We start from the raw sequence: 16,228 nt of genomic DNA, 5'->3' as shown, positions 1-16,228 counted from the left end.
TTTTTTTTTTATTTTTTTATTTTATTGTACTTCAGGTGACGGCTTACAGAACAAATAGTTTCTCATGAAACAGTAGTACACATGTTGTTTTACGACATTGGTTAACAACCCCACAACATATTAACCCTCTAAATTCTCAACCTGTTGTTTTTTTTTTTTTTGGTGAAAATACACATAGCCAAAGATACACCATTTCAAAAATTTCTCCATGCACAGTTCAGTGACATTGACTACGCTCTTCCAATTGTGCTGTTATTCTCACTTAAGATGAAGGCTTACAGAACAAAATAGTTTCTCATTTAACAGTTACTACAAATGTTGCCCTATGACAATGATTAACAATCTCACAACACATCAACAATATCCTTACTCAACCTTGGGTTCCCTATCACCAGCTTCCCTGTCCCCCTCCAGCTTCTGGCCCTTGTCACTGGACTCCTGTACCTTGTTAGTCTCATTTGGTTTCACGGGGCTGTCCACTCCCAGGCTGAACAGTGAACCTTGGAGGTAACTTCACCACTGAGCTAAAAGGGTGTCTGGGGGCCATACTCTCGAGGTTTCTCCAGTCTCCTTTAGGCCAGTAAATCTGGTCTTTTTTTTGTGAGTTAGAATTATGCTCTACATCCTTCTCCAGCTCTGTCCAGAACCCTCTGTTGTGATCCTGGTCAGAGCAGTCAGTGGTGGTAGCCGGGCACCATCTAGCTGTACTGGACTCGGTCCGGTGGAGGCCTTGGTAGCTGTGGACCATTAGTCCTTCGGACTGATCTTTTCCTTGTATCCTGTTCTCTTCATTCTCCCTTGCTCCCGAAGGGATGAGACCAGTGGAGTATCTTAGATGGCCGCTGACAGGCTTTTAAGACCCCAGACACTACTCACCAAGGTAGAATGTAGAGCATTGTCTTTATAAGCTGTGTCATGCCAATTGAGCTAGATGTTCCCCGGGACCATGGTCCCCTCAGTGAGTATTTTTTATAAATCTTCCTGCCCACCATGGGTGACCCTGCTGGTATTTGAAATACTGGCGGCATAGCTTCCAGCATCATAGCAACACTCAAGCCACCACAGTAGGACAGACTGACAGGTCCAGCTTCTAAGCTTTCCCTAATGACACCGACATTGGTTATCTTTGCTGATCACCCACTACCTGGCATAGTGAACTGTTTCCTCTTTGCACATTAGTGTTTAGAAGTTCTTTTCCTTTTTTAGTTCCAAAGCCCATTTACTTCAATAAATGGTTGATACAGCATAATTCCTATTAACGTTCTTTAACACCTTAAAAAAAGAAAAAAACTTCAAAAATAAAAATTCTGTTTTATGTGACCCTTTTCTTACCTATAGGTTGTGATAAATAAGCTTCTTATTTTTAAGCTTCTACTTTTACATAAATATGAATGACAACGAGTGAACAAGACAGAGATGTGAAAGGCTTTTTTTAAACCAGAGTTTAACAAGGTCCTGTCTGTCAATTAAATAAAACTGTTCTGAATTTATCTTCTCCACCAAAAAAAGGAAAAGAAAAAATATTCTGCAGAAAAAAACAAACCCACAAAGTTAAAAGACAAACAAACTGGGGGAAGAGGGGAGACGTGACAAGTGAGGCTAAGTCCCTTGTGTATAAAAAACTTTCTGTAACTAACCAAACAGTAGGCAAAACAGTAATCCGAAAAAAAATGGGGCACAGGACCGTTGTTGGAGGCTTAGCTGTGGATTGAATCTGACATCTTCCCCCGGAGAGAACGTGGGTCTCTAGTTGGAAATGCATCAGGCACACATTCTAACCAGCCTGATATAAGGTCCCTGTTCCAGAAGGAAGAACCCACAAAAAGAAATGAGTTTGCAGAGCTTAAGAAATTCATGAGGGGTCAATGGTGGTTCAGTGGTAGCATTCTCGCCTTCATTGTGTGAGACCTGGGTTTGAGTACAGACGATGCACGTCATGTGCAGGTACCACGCGTCTGTCAATGGAAGCTTGCATGTGGCGAAGATGCTGAACAGGTTTCAGCAGAGCTTCCAGACTAAGACAGACTAGGAGGAAAGGCCTAGTCATCTATTTCGTAAAATCAGCCAGTGAAAACCCTGTGGATCCCAACTATCATGAGAATGGCGCAGAACTTGGCAGCGTTTTGTTCCATTGTGTGTGGGGTCGCCATGAGTTGGGGGCCGACTCCATGATGGCAACTAACAACTCAACAACAATAAACACGTGCTTGACGGGGGCCACTCCTTGAGCCCATTCCTGGACGTCAGCCCATCCCAAGCTCCTCTTCCTACCCACTCTTTGAAAGCAGTGGGGAAGCGCAAAATGTGGGAAGGGGTGAGTGGGAGGCTGGGGTCACTCGACGCGCGACAACAGAATCGGAGCCGCTGAGCGGAAGGACTACAACTCCCATCAGGCCCCGCGCCGCCCACCCTCGCATTCCCAGGAGGCCGCGGGCACGTCCCGCGCAAGGGGCGGGGCGTTCCCGTCGTGCCCCGCGGTGCGCTGCAACCGCCGGGTTTGAATCGCAGGACCGGTCGGCGGCGGCGGAATGGGCGCCCGGCTGTTGCCCCCGGCCTGGCAGCTCTATCTCAAGGACCACCGCATCTCTACGTTCAAGAACTGGCCCTTCTTGGAGGGCTGCTCCTGCACCCCGGAGCGGGTGAGACTGCCCGGCCCCTCAGGACGCCCGCCCCGGCCCCCAGGCCCCCTACAGACCCCCAGGCTCGCCCGGAACCCAGAGCCCGGCCCTGGACCCCCAGGCCCGCCATGCCTTGAGCGAGGCCTTCCTGCGTCCGCCCCTGCGCCCCGGTTCTGGAACGACCCCTCCGGAGGGTCGGCCCTATTGCGGCGGGCCGGGACGCTCTGCGGGCCTCAGGCCGCTGCGTCCGCTCATCTCTCCCTTGCAGATGGCCGAGGCCGGCTTCATCCACTGTCCCACTGAGAACGAGCCTGACTTGGCCCAGTGTTTCTTCTGCTTCAAGGAGCTGGAAGGCTGGGAGCCAGATGACGACCCCATGTAAGTGTCTACGGGCCAGCCTTCGGACTGCCCAGGCTCCATCGGAAGCTTTGTTTGAACTGGGCTGGGGGGAAACGCTTTGAATTTCGAGGACACTTAGTGAAGGAGCGGTACCTTCTAGCCTGGTTTTGTGCCTTTAAACCCCTACTGCGAGTGGATAAATTTCTGCGTGCTGGTGCCTTGGTGACACTTACAGCTTAGTCAAAACTGATTTGGCCAGCGTGTCCTTCAGGGTGGATGTTAGGTACTCGATTACTTTTCAGGTTCAACTGTATGGGAACAGATCTGTAGTTGTGAACTTCTAGGAATGCCCAAATACTTTTCAAACAGCTTTATTGAGATATAGATCACATACTATAAAATTTACCCTTTTGAAGGGTATAGTTTAGTGTTGTTTTGGATTTTGCTTGTCAAGATTGTTGTTTTTAGGTGCCATCAAGCTGGTTCCGACTCATAGTGACCCTGTGTGCAACAGAACGAAACACTGCCCAGTCCTGCGCCATCCTCACAATCGTTATGCTTGAGCCCATTGTTGCAGCCACTGTGTCCATCCATCTCGTTGAGGGTCTTCCTCTTTTTTGCTGACCTTCTACTTTACCAAGCGTGATGAACTGTCAAGGAGCTTGTCAAGATACCCAGTCACTAGAAAAAAATTCTGTGTGTATATTCAGATAGATACAGTCCTCTATCTTTCCAGAATGTCATGCTTTTTTCACCCTTTTTTTTTCCTGCCAGAATCAATTATTTCCAGAACTTTCAGCCGAGTTGTTTATCTTCTTGGCCAGAAGACTGCTGCTGTTTCTTTCCTAAGGTGTTTGCTGTGATGATCCAGTATTGACTGGGATGCGTGGTGGAAAAATATTGATTGTATTACTCTTGGAAGTGAACATCTAAGTGTTAGAATGGCTTCTGACTGTAGTTACGATCGAATGGCTTCTGACTGTAGTTACGATCGGCCGTCCTTTTGGACTTTGTGGCTCTGTTTTCATTCCAATAGTTTTTTGGTTACAGTGACATCAGCTCCTCAGGAATAATTCCCCTCGTAGAGAATGATGTTATAATGTAGAGAAGCTCTCTGGAAAAGCCTAACCCGCACTACCCTTACTCTGAGCCAGTAGGTTAGGTACCAGCGCCAGCGAAATGAGGTTAATTCAAACAGTTCCTTGAGGATTTTAGAGGGATTTGACATGTAATAACTCTGGACTTAAAGTATAACCCTTTTCCTACTAATTGCTAAGGGACTTCAGATAAAATACATTAGCTGCAAAGACGTGGGGGAGACGTTCACCGAGAGGGAGCAGGTGTTCAGACAAGGCGTGTGGGGATGTGGTCTGGGACGTGGTGCTGATTCCGTGTACCTCCAGCTCATCCCTTGCTTTGAAGCAGAACATGCTGTGCCTCACAGGAGACAGGGAGGTGGGTGATGGGACTGGGCCGCTGGTAATGAACGGTTGCCTTTCTCCTCTTCCCTGACTTTTCTCTGTTGGCATGCTCTTGTGTTGGTTTTTCTAGAGAGGAACATAAAAAACATTCATCTGGGTGTGCTTTCCTTTCTGTCAAGAAGCAGTTTGAAGAATTAACTCTCAGCGAATTTTTGAAACTGGACAAAGAGCGAGCCAAGAACAAAATCGTACGTATTATCGGAAGTAAGAACTGAGAACAAGTCTCGTTCAGCGTCTTTAGTACTCAGCCGCCCCAGTCCCTCAAGAACACTAGATGACCTCTGTGCTTACCTTGAGCATTTTTAAGCCCATATATGTGACAGGTATGTAAGGGTACAAAGGGACAGAATAACACATTCACTCAGTGAACACAGGTTCCGTGTGAGTTGTGTGTCAAGGGCTACTTTTGGTGGGGACCCGACGGTGGTTAAGCTAGCATTCCTGCCCTCCAGGACGGCAGCCATGACAGATAGGAAGCCGTGTGCACTGTTGTGTGTTAATGTGTTAGTGGTGTGAACAGATTGGGGAGCACATAGTAGCACACTGGGAAGGGGAAAAGAAGCGACAGGCCAGCTGGACCTGCAGGGGATGTCTGCAGGTGACGTTAGAATCCTGTCCCAGTCGTACTGGATCACTGGCAGGGTAGAAGAGTGGGGCCGTGATGGCTCCCAGGCAGCCTGGCTGCGGAGATTTAGGGTTGCCAGAGGAAGCCAGGGTGCCCAGTTAAATCTGTGTTTCAGATCAACAGTGAATAATTCTCTACTGTACGTATGTCACAACAGTAATTTATCAGGCATTCTTTTAGAAAGGACCAGGTATGTCGGTAGGATCCAGATACTGAAGACAAGGAGAGAGTGTTGTTTGTTGTGCTGCTGCTAATTTCTGAGATCGCAGACCTGAGACGAGCTGCCCGTCGGTTTGACGAGCTTGCAATCCAGCAGCCTGCCTGGGCCTTGGTCTGGAAATGCGCGCTGCAGTGCAGAGGGCAGGTTTCCAGGGGCCGGCCAGGGGGTGATGCACCGCACCATCAAGGTCTCACCAGCTGGTCTGCACCACGGGCCCTCTGGCTCTTGCTTCTTGGCTGCGGATGCCTCCATCTTAAAAAATGAAGTAACAGCTACCAGTTGGAAAATCAGTCAGTTCAGGGAATAAACGTAGGGAGCAGCAGACCCTCACGTCTGCCAAAGCCTTCATTTGTAAATGCCTGTGATGGGATAAAATGAACCACTAGGAAAAGGACTTCCCAGCTCTGAGGGCAGAAGCTCTGCTTGGGGAGTTTTATTTTGTTTTCCCAGTAGTGAGGTCTTTTGTTTCTGCTTCACCCGCCCTTTATCAGAAACTGTAGACATTGGAGATAACCTGCCTCCCTGAGGCGACAGTTAAATTACAGCGCGGGTGCTGTTAGCTGCCGGTCAGCTCTGACTCCTGGCGACCTTGTGCGCAGCAGACTGAAACACTGCCCAGTCCTGCTCCCTCGTCGTGACCACTGGTGTGCTCAAGTCCACTGCTGCGGCCGCTGTGTATTTTGAGCGCCTTCCAATCTAGGGGGCTCATCTTCCAACACTACATCACACAGTGTTCTGTTATAATCCATAGGGTTTTCATTGGCTGATTTTCAGAAGTAGATTGCCAGGCCTTTCTTCCTAGTCTGTTTTAGTCTGGAAGCTCTGCTGAAACCTGTCCACCGTGGGTGACCCTGCATCACAGTAATGTGCTGCCACCACAGTGTGACAGACTGACAGATGGGTGGTGGACAGCATGTGTGCAAAGGGACTTAATTAATTTTAGGCTTTTTTTTTAAAGAGAAGAAAAAAAGGGTATGAAATAAGTATTTTTTTCAAAGGGCTGTGGCCGTCTTTCTGCACTGGTGAAAATGAGGTTCTTGGGCGGAGGGTGGCTGTCAGGCCGCAGCACTGTGAGTCAGCTGCTCTTCTTCTCTTGTCAGCTGATTATATTAAAAATCGTGTTTTCTTTTCATTGGTTTTAAAATAAGTCAGATGGGGCAAAATTGAAGTCACAGACGAAAGTATGTATTGAAATGTGTTTCTCAAAGCAAACCTCTATTGCTTTTCTTCTTAGAAAACAAGTTTAACCGCATAAAGATCTTTTGTTTGCTTTTTCTTTAATGTGGCTGAGGAACCAAGGAGAATAAAGATTAGGATAGGGAAGCTGGTCCCTGGGTTTGCCAATGTGATTGCCGTTTGCCCCCTGGAGAGCACGCTTTTAGCAGAACGAGAAGGCTGGAAGCCGATTTCTGGGAGGTACTGGAGCTGAGAAGAACTTTTTCTGTTTTAGGAAAAAGCTGGTGTTTGCCAGGTTTCTTTAATGCACGTGGGAGTAAAGGCTCTGGACTTCTCCTAGGGGAGTCTCAGGAGCAGTGCAGGCTGGTGGGTGAGGAGCTGGCCAGGTAACCTGGAGCCAGGCATTTAACTCAGCCTCGGTTTTCTCACCTGTCTGATGGGGATGATGGTGGCCCTTCCTGATGGTACATTCAGCACTGACCCAGTTCACGTGTGTGAAGCCTGTGGAATAGTGCTTGGTACATAGGGAGCACTCCGTGAACGTTGGCTGTCGTTGTGGTTTTAGGGGGTAGCTTCAGGAGGGGCAGCTGCGTTGAATCAGGGTATTCACCTGCACGCGGCCCTCCCTCGACCCTTTTGCACCTACTTGTCTTGAGCGCCTGCCCACGTGGTGCCCAGCGTGTTTAGGTGCTCAGTGAAAGTTCCCTATTTTTTTTTTTAATCTTACCTACGATGTGTGATTTGGAAGAGCTTGTTTCCGTTTCATATGCCTGTTCTTTATTTCCAGGCAAAGGAAACCAACAGTAAGCAGAAAGAGTTTGAAGAAACTGCCAAGAAAGTGCGTTCTGCCATTGAGCAGCTGGCCGCCCTGGAGTGACGCCCTCCTCGCTGCACTGGCCCAGCGCCGGGCACCGGCGCCTCCAGGGTCCACAGTGTCCCCAGCCTTTCCGGGGCTCCTTAGCAGTGCCCTGGGAAGGGAGGACTTCAGAGATTTGACGTTAGACCGTTTAAACTGCAGTATTGTTTTTCCTCGAGGGTGGCGCCCAAGGCTACTCTGTCGGCTGGTGCTGCAGGCTGCAGTGACTTACTCGCTCTCTTTCTTTTCTTCCTTTTTTTTATTTTTGTTTTTTATTGTTTGGCTTTATTGATTCCCGGCCTTGCCAGGGTGAGAAGGTGAGACACGAGTGAGGAGGGGGACAGAGTGTCCGTTTTCCTGGATCTGGTGGCCGGGCCCGTGTTGCTGTGCCCAGGTGACACTCGATCCTGAGATCTGACACATGGATGAGATCAGAGCTCCATTGTGTATGGACAGATAGCCGACCAAGGGTGCAGTTTTAAAATTCATCTGTATGAGAATCTAAATCCAGACTGTGCATTTCTTGCCTGTGTTCAGAATAGTCTGTGTTACCTCGTCTGATATCTCCACGTGCTGTGACCTTCCTTTCTCCCGCTGGGCCTGGGGTGCTGCGCCAGCCCTCTTCCCTCCGTGTGAAATCCCGGCACCCACCAGGCCGCCGAGCGGGTTGCTGCTGTCAGTGGCTGCCCTGCCCGTCAGTGAGAAGCCACATGTTTCCTGATCAAGTTCCGTCTGTGGAGAAGGGGTAGTGAGAGCCCTCCCCTGCGAGCAGCACTCAGAGAGGGGCGGGGAAGTGTCTGACACCGAGGGAAAGCCTGCCTCCTGCTGGAGGTCAGTTGGAGAATGTTTCTTTTATTATTTACCTCCAGTGGGCACACAGCAAGGTTGCAACATTTCTCTAAAGCCTACAGGAAAATGTCCCAAGGCCCAGCAAGGTAGTCTCAGAGCCCCCGCTCGCTCACGCGGTCCTCTCGTTAGGATGGCAGAGCCGGTGCCCCCTGCAGCTGTGGGGCACCTTCTCCCCTGAACACCCTTCTCTGCACAGGGTGGGGGGAAGGGGGATGGACGCCCAAGTGAGGATTTCCCGGCCTTAATGTCTCCAATACTTTGCAAATAGCTATTTCCCATTGATGGTGTGCGTCAGGCTGATAATGTCCTTCTGCAGCGCGTCTTCCTAGAGGAGGCAATAGAATAAATCAATAAAAAAGACTGGAGAACCTTTCTCTTTTTAGCACACTGATTTTTTTTTTTAATAATAGGCGTCTCATTTATATTGTTTCCAATCTTGCAAGATCATAGACTGAGTGATGTTGAAGTTTCACCCAGCACGGGCCATGTGAGGAGTTAAGAGTGGTGGTCACAGCGGCCGTCTGGGACTCCCGCTGCGGGCCCAGGAGGCGTGGGGAAGGAGGAAGGCGGGCATCTGTGTAATGACTGGACCTGTGAGTGAGCGGGGGCCGGGGGCCGGCCTCTTGTAGGCTCTAGGCTGCAGTTCCCTCGTCTGTAACAAGGGCGATAAAACCTGGCTGCGGCCCCAGTGGGCGTTAAAAAGACGAGAGAAGTGCTTTGCACAGTAGACGCGTGATTTGAGTGATGGGGTCAAGATCAGCTCCCCGGCGCCTCCTAAGGTTCTGCCGTCTGGTTTTCTAATTTTGCTTGAGTTATAGACCAAAACCGTTGCCGGCGAGTCGTTTCTGACTCAGTGACCCTATAGGACAGTAGAACTGCCCCGTGAGGTTTCCAAGGCTGTCATCTACCGAGCAGATTGCCACATCTTTCTCCCACGGGGCGGCTGGTGGGTTCAAAACGCCAGCCTTTCAGTTCACAGCTGAGCACTTTAGCCACTGTGCCACCAGGGCCCCTCAGTTGTTTCATAGACCAGTGTCAAATGGCCATTCTAAGTCATTGGACAGGCAGTGGGAACTTTAGGTGGCTCGGGAGACAAGATAGCAGTAGCTAGCAGAAGCTGCCACTTAGGACAGCCGCAATGAGCCAGCTCTCCCAGGAAGCGGGAAGCGCGGTGGCCTGAATACATTTCCTGGCTCAGCGCCCTGGGGGCCTGCGGTGCGTCAGCCTCATTGGCCAGGCGGCGGCCAGTCTTGTCACCGTGTGTGCAGCGGGATCCATAGTGGGTGGGCGGGCAGTGGGGAGGGGTCGAGTGACAGGAGACCTGGAGTCACCCTGCCAGCACGCAGGGCCCGTGCTGGCCCGACGCCTGCGTGAAGATGATAGACGATCCCCTCCCCATGAGAAGCAGAGCTGCGGGCAGATGGTTACCTTCCTACTGGAAGCCTCAGGCATCATCTTGGTCATTTTTGAGAAATAAAAAGCATTTCTTTTCAAGCACTGCTGCAGATTCCACTGGGCTTTTCAAATACTGTCAGCTCTCTGTGGTGGCTGCCTCTCAGCCTGCCAACTGGTCATTTTCACCCCTGCAGGGCGCAGGAGGGAGGGGCGTCCTGGTGGAGGGATGGAGCCTGCCTCGGCCCTGCGAGGGCCACAAGAGCCCCAGGCTCGCTTTGTCACTTGGACGCGTTCCATGTGCCAGGCTGGCTGCCAGACACGTCCCTCAGCCTTGATTGCTTCTGCCACAGCTCAGCCCTCTAAACGTGGGGACTGCTGCGCACTTTTTGTTTGGAAGGAAAAAGCCCTTCATCCCCTGTCCTTGTCTAAGCTGCTTACTTCTGCTGTTTCTGCTGTTTGTACTTTACCATAATAACTGGCCTGGAAAAGTGGCTTTGCAGAAAAGCGAAGAAAAAAGTATTTGTCCTCCGCTCTTTTGCACAACGAGTAATGTGGACGCAGTTCTCAGCTTTGTCAGTGGATGGCGTGAGGGCGCCTGGAGCCACCCCGCTCCGTCCCTTTTAGTTTTATCTTCTAGAAGCTTATTTTCCAAAGACCGTATTTCTCATTGAGAGCTTAATACCCATCTGGTAATAAAGGCTCAGGCCCTCGCCGCAAGGTAGGGCAACAGCCTCAGTTTTCCGTGGCGTGTGTCAGCCTCCAGGCTTCTCTGAGTCGGGCTGAGCCTGGCAGGGCCGTCAGTGGGGCGAGGTGGTTCACAGGCCGCCCTGTCAGGTGTGAACTGCAGGGAGAGCCCTGTAAGCCCGCCTGGGGAACCAGAATCCTCACCTGTCTCCTGAGGGAGGCGACAGCAGGGTGCTGAGAAGTGCAGCACGCCAGCCCACCTGCCACATGCGGGGCCCCAGCCAGCCACCACCTTGCAAGTGGCATCCCCGGGGGCACTGACCCCTCCTTGCAGGCTTTTTTTTCTTTTTTAAAAATAAAGTCTAATGTTCTTGTCTGCATTTTTCTAGAGGCAAAATAGCTTGCCTGCGATTATACAAACTACAGGTAGTAGGGCTGGGATTTGAAGCTAGGCTCCCGCCTGGCTCCAGAGCTGGGGCTCACCCGGGGTGCACTGTGCAGCCTCGGGGAAGTGTCCGGGGCCGGCCCCCTGCACGAGGGAGGTGGGGCTGTCTAAAGCGTTCCCACTCCAGTTTCGGACAGCTTTTCTTGTTAGAAGGACTTCACAGCGTCCACGGAAACCCGCCTCCCAAGGCTTCTGCTGATCTTCACATTACAGCAGTTTTGACTTTTTGTTTTGAAATAATGTAAGATTCACAGGGAGTTGTAGAGCTAGTACAGAGGGGTCCTGAGTGCCCTTCGCCCAGTATCCCCCATTGTAACTATAGTTCTGCTATTGCTTTCAACAGCCGAGGTCTCAGTGGAGAAGAGCCGGCCAGCCCAGTGGCCCCCAGACCAGTCCTGCCATCCCCTGTTTGAGCTGTAGGTTTTTTTCTCCACAGGGCTCAGCTGGTTGGCACCACGCTGGGGCCTTCTGTGGGCCCCAAAGTGGTACCGTTTACTCATTCACTGACTGCACCGGGGGCCAAGTCAGGGAACCAACGCCCAGAGAGAAGCCGTTCTCCTACAGTGCGTGCACAGGGCCTCCTGTCTGCTCTGTTAGAGTGGCAGGGAGATGAAGGCCCACAAGTGACCATACGTGTGGGCATCTCAGCATGAGCACCAAGAAGAGGGCCGGTGACTCTGTCCTGGGTGGGACAGGAGGGCCATCACCAAGCATCTGTTTGGCCTGACGGTTGGAGGCCGCCAGGTGGATCAGGTGGGGAGAGTGATGGGAGGCCGCCAGGTGGACCAGGTGGGGAAAGCTGCCCTAGGCAGTAGGAGTGGAAGTGCCTATTCTGGGAACTTGGTCACCTTCTGTGATGTGGGAGAAGGGGCGTGGCATCAGACATCTTCCCGGTTCTTGTGAGCAAGCCCATCAGAGCCTGCCAGGCTCACTCATCACCATGCTCGTCACCAGGGTGACCGTGTCCGGCCCTTCTCATACCTGTGGGTTTTACTGGGGATGGGACCACCCCGGCCACATGGCTGCCTCCCAATCCTGGCCACTACTCTCAAAGGAAACTGGTTGTCCATGTAAAATTAAAGGGCAGGTGTTCCCAAGCTGTGGCCGCGACCATCTGAGAAGCTTTAGAATGTCTGGCTTTTGACCAGCACGTGTCTTGATGAGTTTACCGGACAAATGACTTCATTGTGCATCCAGAGCATGGATGGATTGACCTGTTGGGCAGGGTGATTTAGGACGGTGCGTTTTCTAGTGAAGGAAGTTTGTCAATGCAGTGAAATTAGTGGTAGCGTACAGTAATCCCTCGGGATCCACGGGGGATTGGTTCCAGGACTCTTCTGTACCAAAATCCACGGATGTTCAAGTCCCTTGTATAAAATGGTGTAGTATTTGCATGTAACCTATGGACATCCTCCCCTATACTTTAAATCATCTCTAGATTACTTATAATACCTAATACAATGGAAATGCTATGTAAATAGTTATACTGTATTGTTTAGGGAATAATAACAAGAAAAAACTCTGTACATGTTCAGTACAGAGCAACCAATGTAGGCCTAATTATATAATACACATCAGCAACAATGTAACTTTTTTTTTTCCCCCAAATATTTTCCAACTGAGATTGGGTGAATCCGCTGATGGGGACCCAGGGATATGGAGGGCTGACTGTAGCTGATGCTGGACAGTGGCTTAGCCAGGGGCTTCAGCTGTTCTCCCAGGCTTCTGCGTTGGAGGCGATATTCGTGCCTTCAGCTCACGGCAGCAGGCTTGTCTGCCCACAGCTGTCACTGGGATCTGGCACCTGCCCCCTCCAGCCGCTGACAGGAGTTAGTTAAATGCAGGTGTAAGAGAAAAGGGGCCTCGCCCAGCCCTGCTTTTTGTCACCTGTAATCCTGCCTCTGACTTCAGCAGCAGTGGTCTGATGCCACCTCTGAAGAGGCCCCTGCAGCCTGGATTCAGCTTGGTGTTCCGCCACCGAGAAGCCCACGGACGGCTCTAAATATGGAGTTAAAAGCTGATGAAAGGAGGGTGAGTAAGGAAAGACAATGGTCCTTCTAAAACGTTACCTTTTCAGAAGTGGGCCAGGGTGTAATCTGGGCCTATCTCAAGGGAAGTATCCTGGCAAATTCATCGAAGTAGCCCATCAAGGGCCAGCGCTTGGTGCTTAGGGGACAAACTAACCAATCCCCCTGACTTCTGGACGTTAGAACACCGATGCCAGGCCTGGAGCAGATGGGGCTGCAGCCCACTGACCTGGACGCTCTGAGCATCCACATCTCCGCAGCACTGCACACGAGTGAATTTGCGAGTCCATTCTTCAATGGAGATGTGTGGCTCTCTGGTGCCACTTGCTGAAATGCCACGCTGGGTAACAGTGGCCCCAAATAGCACCTGTCACTGGGCGTGATAGCTGAGTCCTATTCTACTTAGATGGGTACAATGAACAGAGACCCTTTCAAAGTAGCTCAGGCCAAGATGCAGGGGGTCACTGGGACCATCCACCCAAAAAGGGGTTCCTCTAGCTCTCCCTAATATCACCTCTCAGTTATACACACACACAAAGAGGCTTTGGCCCCGCTAAAGCAAAACGGTCGCTATGAGATGGCAGCCACTTGAAGGCACACAACAACCAAGTACCATTGATTCCTGTTATATGTGTACATTTTTCAGCCTGCATAGTCTTTTTGTGTGTGTGTTGAAATATATTTAACAAAACATTTGCCATTTCAACCATTTTTCACATGTACAACTCAGTGATATTAATTAATTACATGCACCGTGTTATAGAACCATCACCACTACCTGGTTCCACATTTTTCATCACCCTTAACTGAAACTCTGTGCCCCTTAAGCAATACCTCCCCATTTTCCCCTCCCACCTGCCCCGGGTAGGCGCTGATAAACTTTAGTCTCTATGCATTTGCCTAGTCTGGATATTTCATAAAAGTGGGATTACACAATATTGGTTCTTTTATGTCTGACTTATTCCATTCCGCATAACGTTTTCAAGGTTCCTCTGTGTCGTAACATGTATCAGGACTTCATTTATAACCAAAATAAACCCATTGCCGTCGAGTTGATTCCAGCTCATAGTGACCCTATGGGACAGAGCAGAGCTGTCCTATAGGGTTTCCAAGGAGCGGATGGTGGATTCTGACTGCCAACCTTTCGGTCAGCAGCTGAGCTGTTAGTCACTGCACCACCAGGACTCCATTTCTCCTTGTAGCTGAAGAATAGTCCATTGTATGGCTTTACCACATTTTGTTTATCTGTTCACGTGTGGATGGACAGGGGTTGTTTCTACCTCCTGGCTATCGTAAAGAGCGCTGTGGTGAACGCTGGTAGACCAGTATCTGTTTAAGTCCCTGCTGTCAATTCTTTTGAGTCTATACCTAGGAGTGGAATTGCTAGGTCCTATGGTAGTTCTAAGGAGCTCTAGTAATGCAACAGTTAAGCGCTCAGTTGCTAACTGAAAGGTTGGCAGTTTGAACCACCCAACGACTCTGCAGGAGAAAAGACCTGGCGATCTGCTTCCATAAAGATTACAGCCAAGAAAACCCTGTGGGGCAGTTCTACTGTGGGGTCGCTATGAGTTGGAACCTACCTTAACTGCCCGTAACAACTACAACACGGTAGCTCTGGTTTTAACTTTCCCGTTATATAGTTTTATTGTGGGGTGAATGTTAGGGTGACCCACAGTTTGTTATTATTCACACTTCTTCCCCAGCTGTAATCAGAGCTGGGGCGTGGGGGGACCCTGAGCTCCTGGATGTTCCCAGCCCCAGCAGCAGGAGGCGCTGTCCCCCCACCTCCTTCCCACTGTTGTGCATTTGTAGGTGCTGGACTTTCTAAAACCAAACCCATTGCCAACAAGCCAATTCTGACTCATACTGATCCTATAACCCACTCATAGTGATCCTATGAGACAGAGTAGAACTGTCCCATAGAGTTTCCAAGGAGTGGCTGGTGGATTTGAACCATTGACCTTTCGGTGAACAGCCATAGCTCTTAACCGCTGTGCCACCAGGGATCTTTCTTGCCCTGTCTCTGCCAACTTCTTTCATTTTCAAAACCCAATGGCCCCAGAGACAAAGGTCTCTGGCTGCCACAATGCTCCCCAGAGCAGGGGCTGTGGGCTGGGCAGTGCAGCTCAAAGGGGCTGCTGGGGGCAGCGGACACCATGGCAGGTCCAGCCGGGAACCCAAGAGCCCCCAGTGAGCTCCAACAGTGAGAAGATGAAGTGCTTACGGAGCGTGGAATCATTCTCTGCTGCTCAGCTGAATTCCATTTGGAGTATGGTTTCAATAACTCTGTTAGGATTGTTCGTGCTTCCTGAGTGTATTCCTCAAACAGGAAGAGCCTGGGGGAGAAAAGCGGCTAACTGGGGGTGCCTCACCATTGCTTGAGAAACGAACACCCCAAAATGAGACTCCGTTTCCAGCCCCGGTCCAGGGCCTCACAGAGGAGGCCCTTCCGATGCTCAGGGTTTACCCTCCAGATGGCTGGCTGTGACTGCTGGAGGCGGTGTACCCCAGCATGTGTCCCCTGTGCCTGGGTTCCTTGGCCAAGCTGCTCCTGGGTGGGGGACCCTGTGTGGCTCCTCCAGCGCCCACCCCCACTAGCCCTAACACCTGTCCTAGAAGGCTCTTCACAAGTTTGCAGAGGCAGCGTGCCTGGAGGTGACATCTGTAACTGGAACTAATCCTAAGCAAGACCTCAGCCAGCGCCCTCCGAGCACGCACCCACCTACTCACTGCTGGTCCCATCTGGCTGGTCCTCAGACTAAGACCAGGACCACCGGGCAGTCCGCAGTCACTGCCCCGAACTAGCGCTGGCGCCTCTCTCCCCGGGCTCAGCGGCCGCCAGGAGCGCCAGGGTGGCCCTGTCTTGGAGCGCCCCGGGCGGGTCCCAGGGCGCCCCCTTTTCTCCTCCTCCCTTCTCAGCTCCGCGCAGCCCGGGCGGCACAGCCTGACCAGCGGCCCAGGAGCCCGATGCGCGGAGAGATTGAGAGCCGTGCCCAGGAAGTGGCCAGCTGCGGGGACGCTGGGATTTGAACCCAGGTCTGCGGCTCTTCGGCCTGTGGCTGCGGGACGGCCTCTTTCCCCTGGGGACAGCTCGAGGTCACAGAGAGGCGGGGTCCATTTCCCTGGAACCGAGGGGCACCGCCAAGCCGGCGCGCGGGCAGAAACGGGGTGCCGCGCTCAGAAGAGCCTCGGCGGCGCCTGCCCGTATCCCACGGACCCCTCCCTGCACCCCGCTCCCCCTCACTCCCCTGGTCCCAGGACTCCCCCGGCTCTCTCCGTTCCACGCATCTCCCGCTCCCCTTACCTCCCGGGTCCCCCCGCTCCCCCACTTCTCCCCACTCGCCGACTCCCTAGACTCTCCACCCCCGGGTCCCCATCCCCCGACTTCTCCCCTCTCCCCTCCCCCGCGCTTCCTCTCCACTTGGCTGACGGCCGTCTCCGCCTGCTCTCCCGGTCCCCCCTACAACCCCTCTCCCCACTCCGCTCTCGCCCGGTCCCCCTCCCCACTCCTCT

At 51.7% G+C, this 16,228-nt stretch overlaps 1 protein-coding gene across 1 annotated transcript; it reads left to right on the top strand.

Moving 5' to 3' along the window:
- The first annotated feature begins 2,522 nt into the window (after positions 1 to 2,522).
- BIRC5 (baculoviral IAP repeat containing 5) lies at positions 2,523 to 7,469 on the top strand. The gene is made up of 4 exons (XM_004374110.2): positions 2,523 to 2,639; positions 2,887 to 2,996; positions 4,509 to 4,626; positions 7,247 to 7,469. Exons 1-4 carry the CDS (start codon positions 2,529 to 2,531, stop codon positions 7,334 to 7,336), a joined length of 429 nt encoding a protein of 142 aa, XP_004374167.1. The 5' UTR covers positions 2,523 to 2,528; the 3' UTR covers positions 7,337 to 7,469.
- The last annotated feature ends 8,759 nt before the right edge of the window (positions 7,470 to 16,228 follow it).

The sequence above is a fragment of the Trichechus manatus genome, unplaced genomic scaffold, assembly GCF_000243295.1.
Source record: "Trichechus manatus latirostris isolate Lorelei unplaced genomic scaffold, TriManLat1.0 scaffold00028, whole genome shotgun sequence".
Classification (NCBI taxonomy): domain Eukaryota; kingdom Metazoa; phylum Chordata; class Mammalia; order Sirenia; family Trichechidae; genus Trichechus; species Trichechus manatus.
The sequence above is the reverse complement of the archived record's forward strand: the minus strand, read 5'-3'. Positions and strand labels throughout refer to the sequence as shown.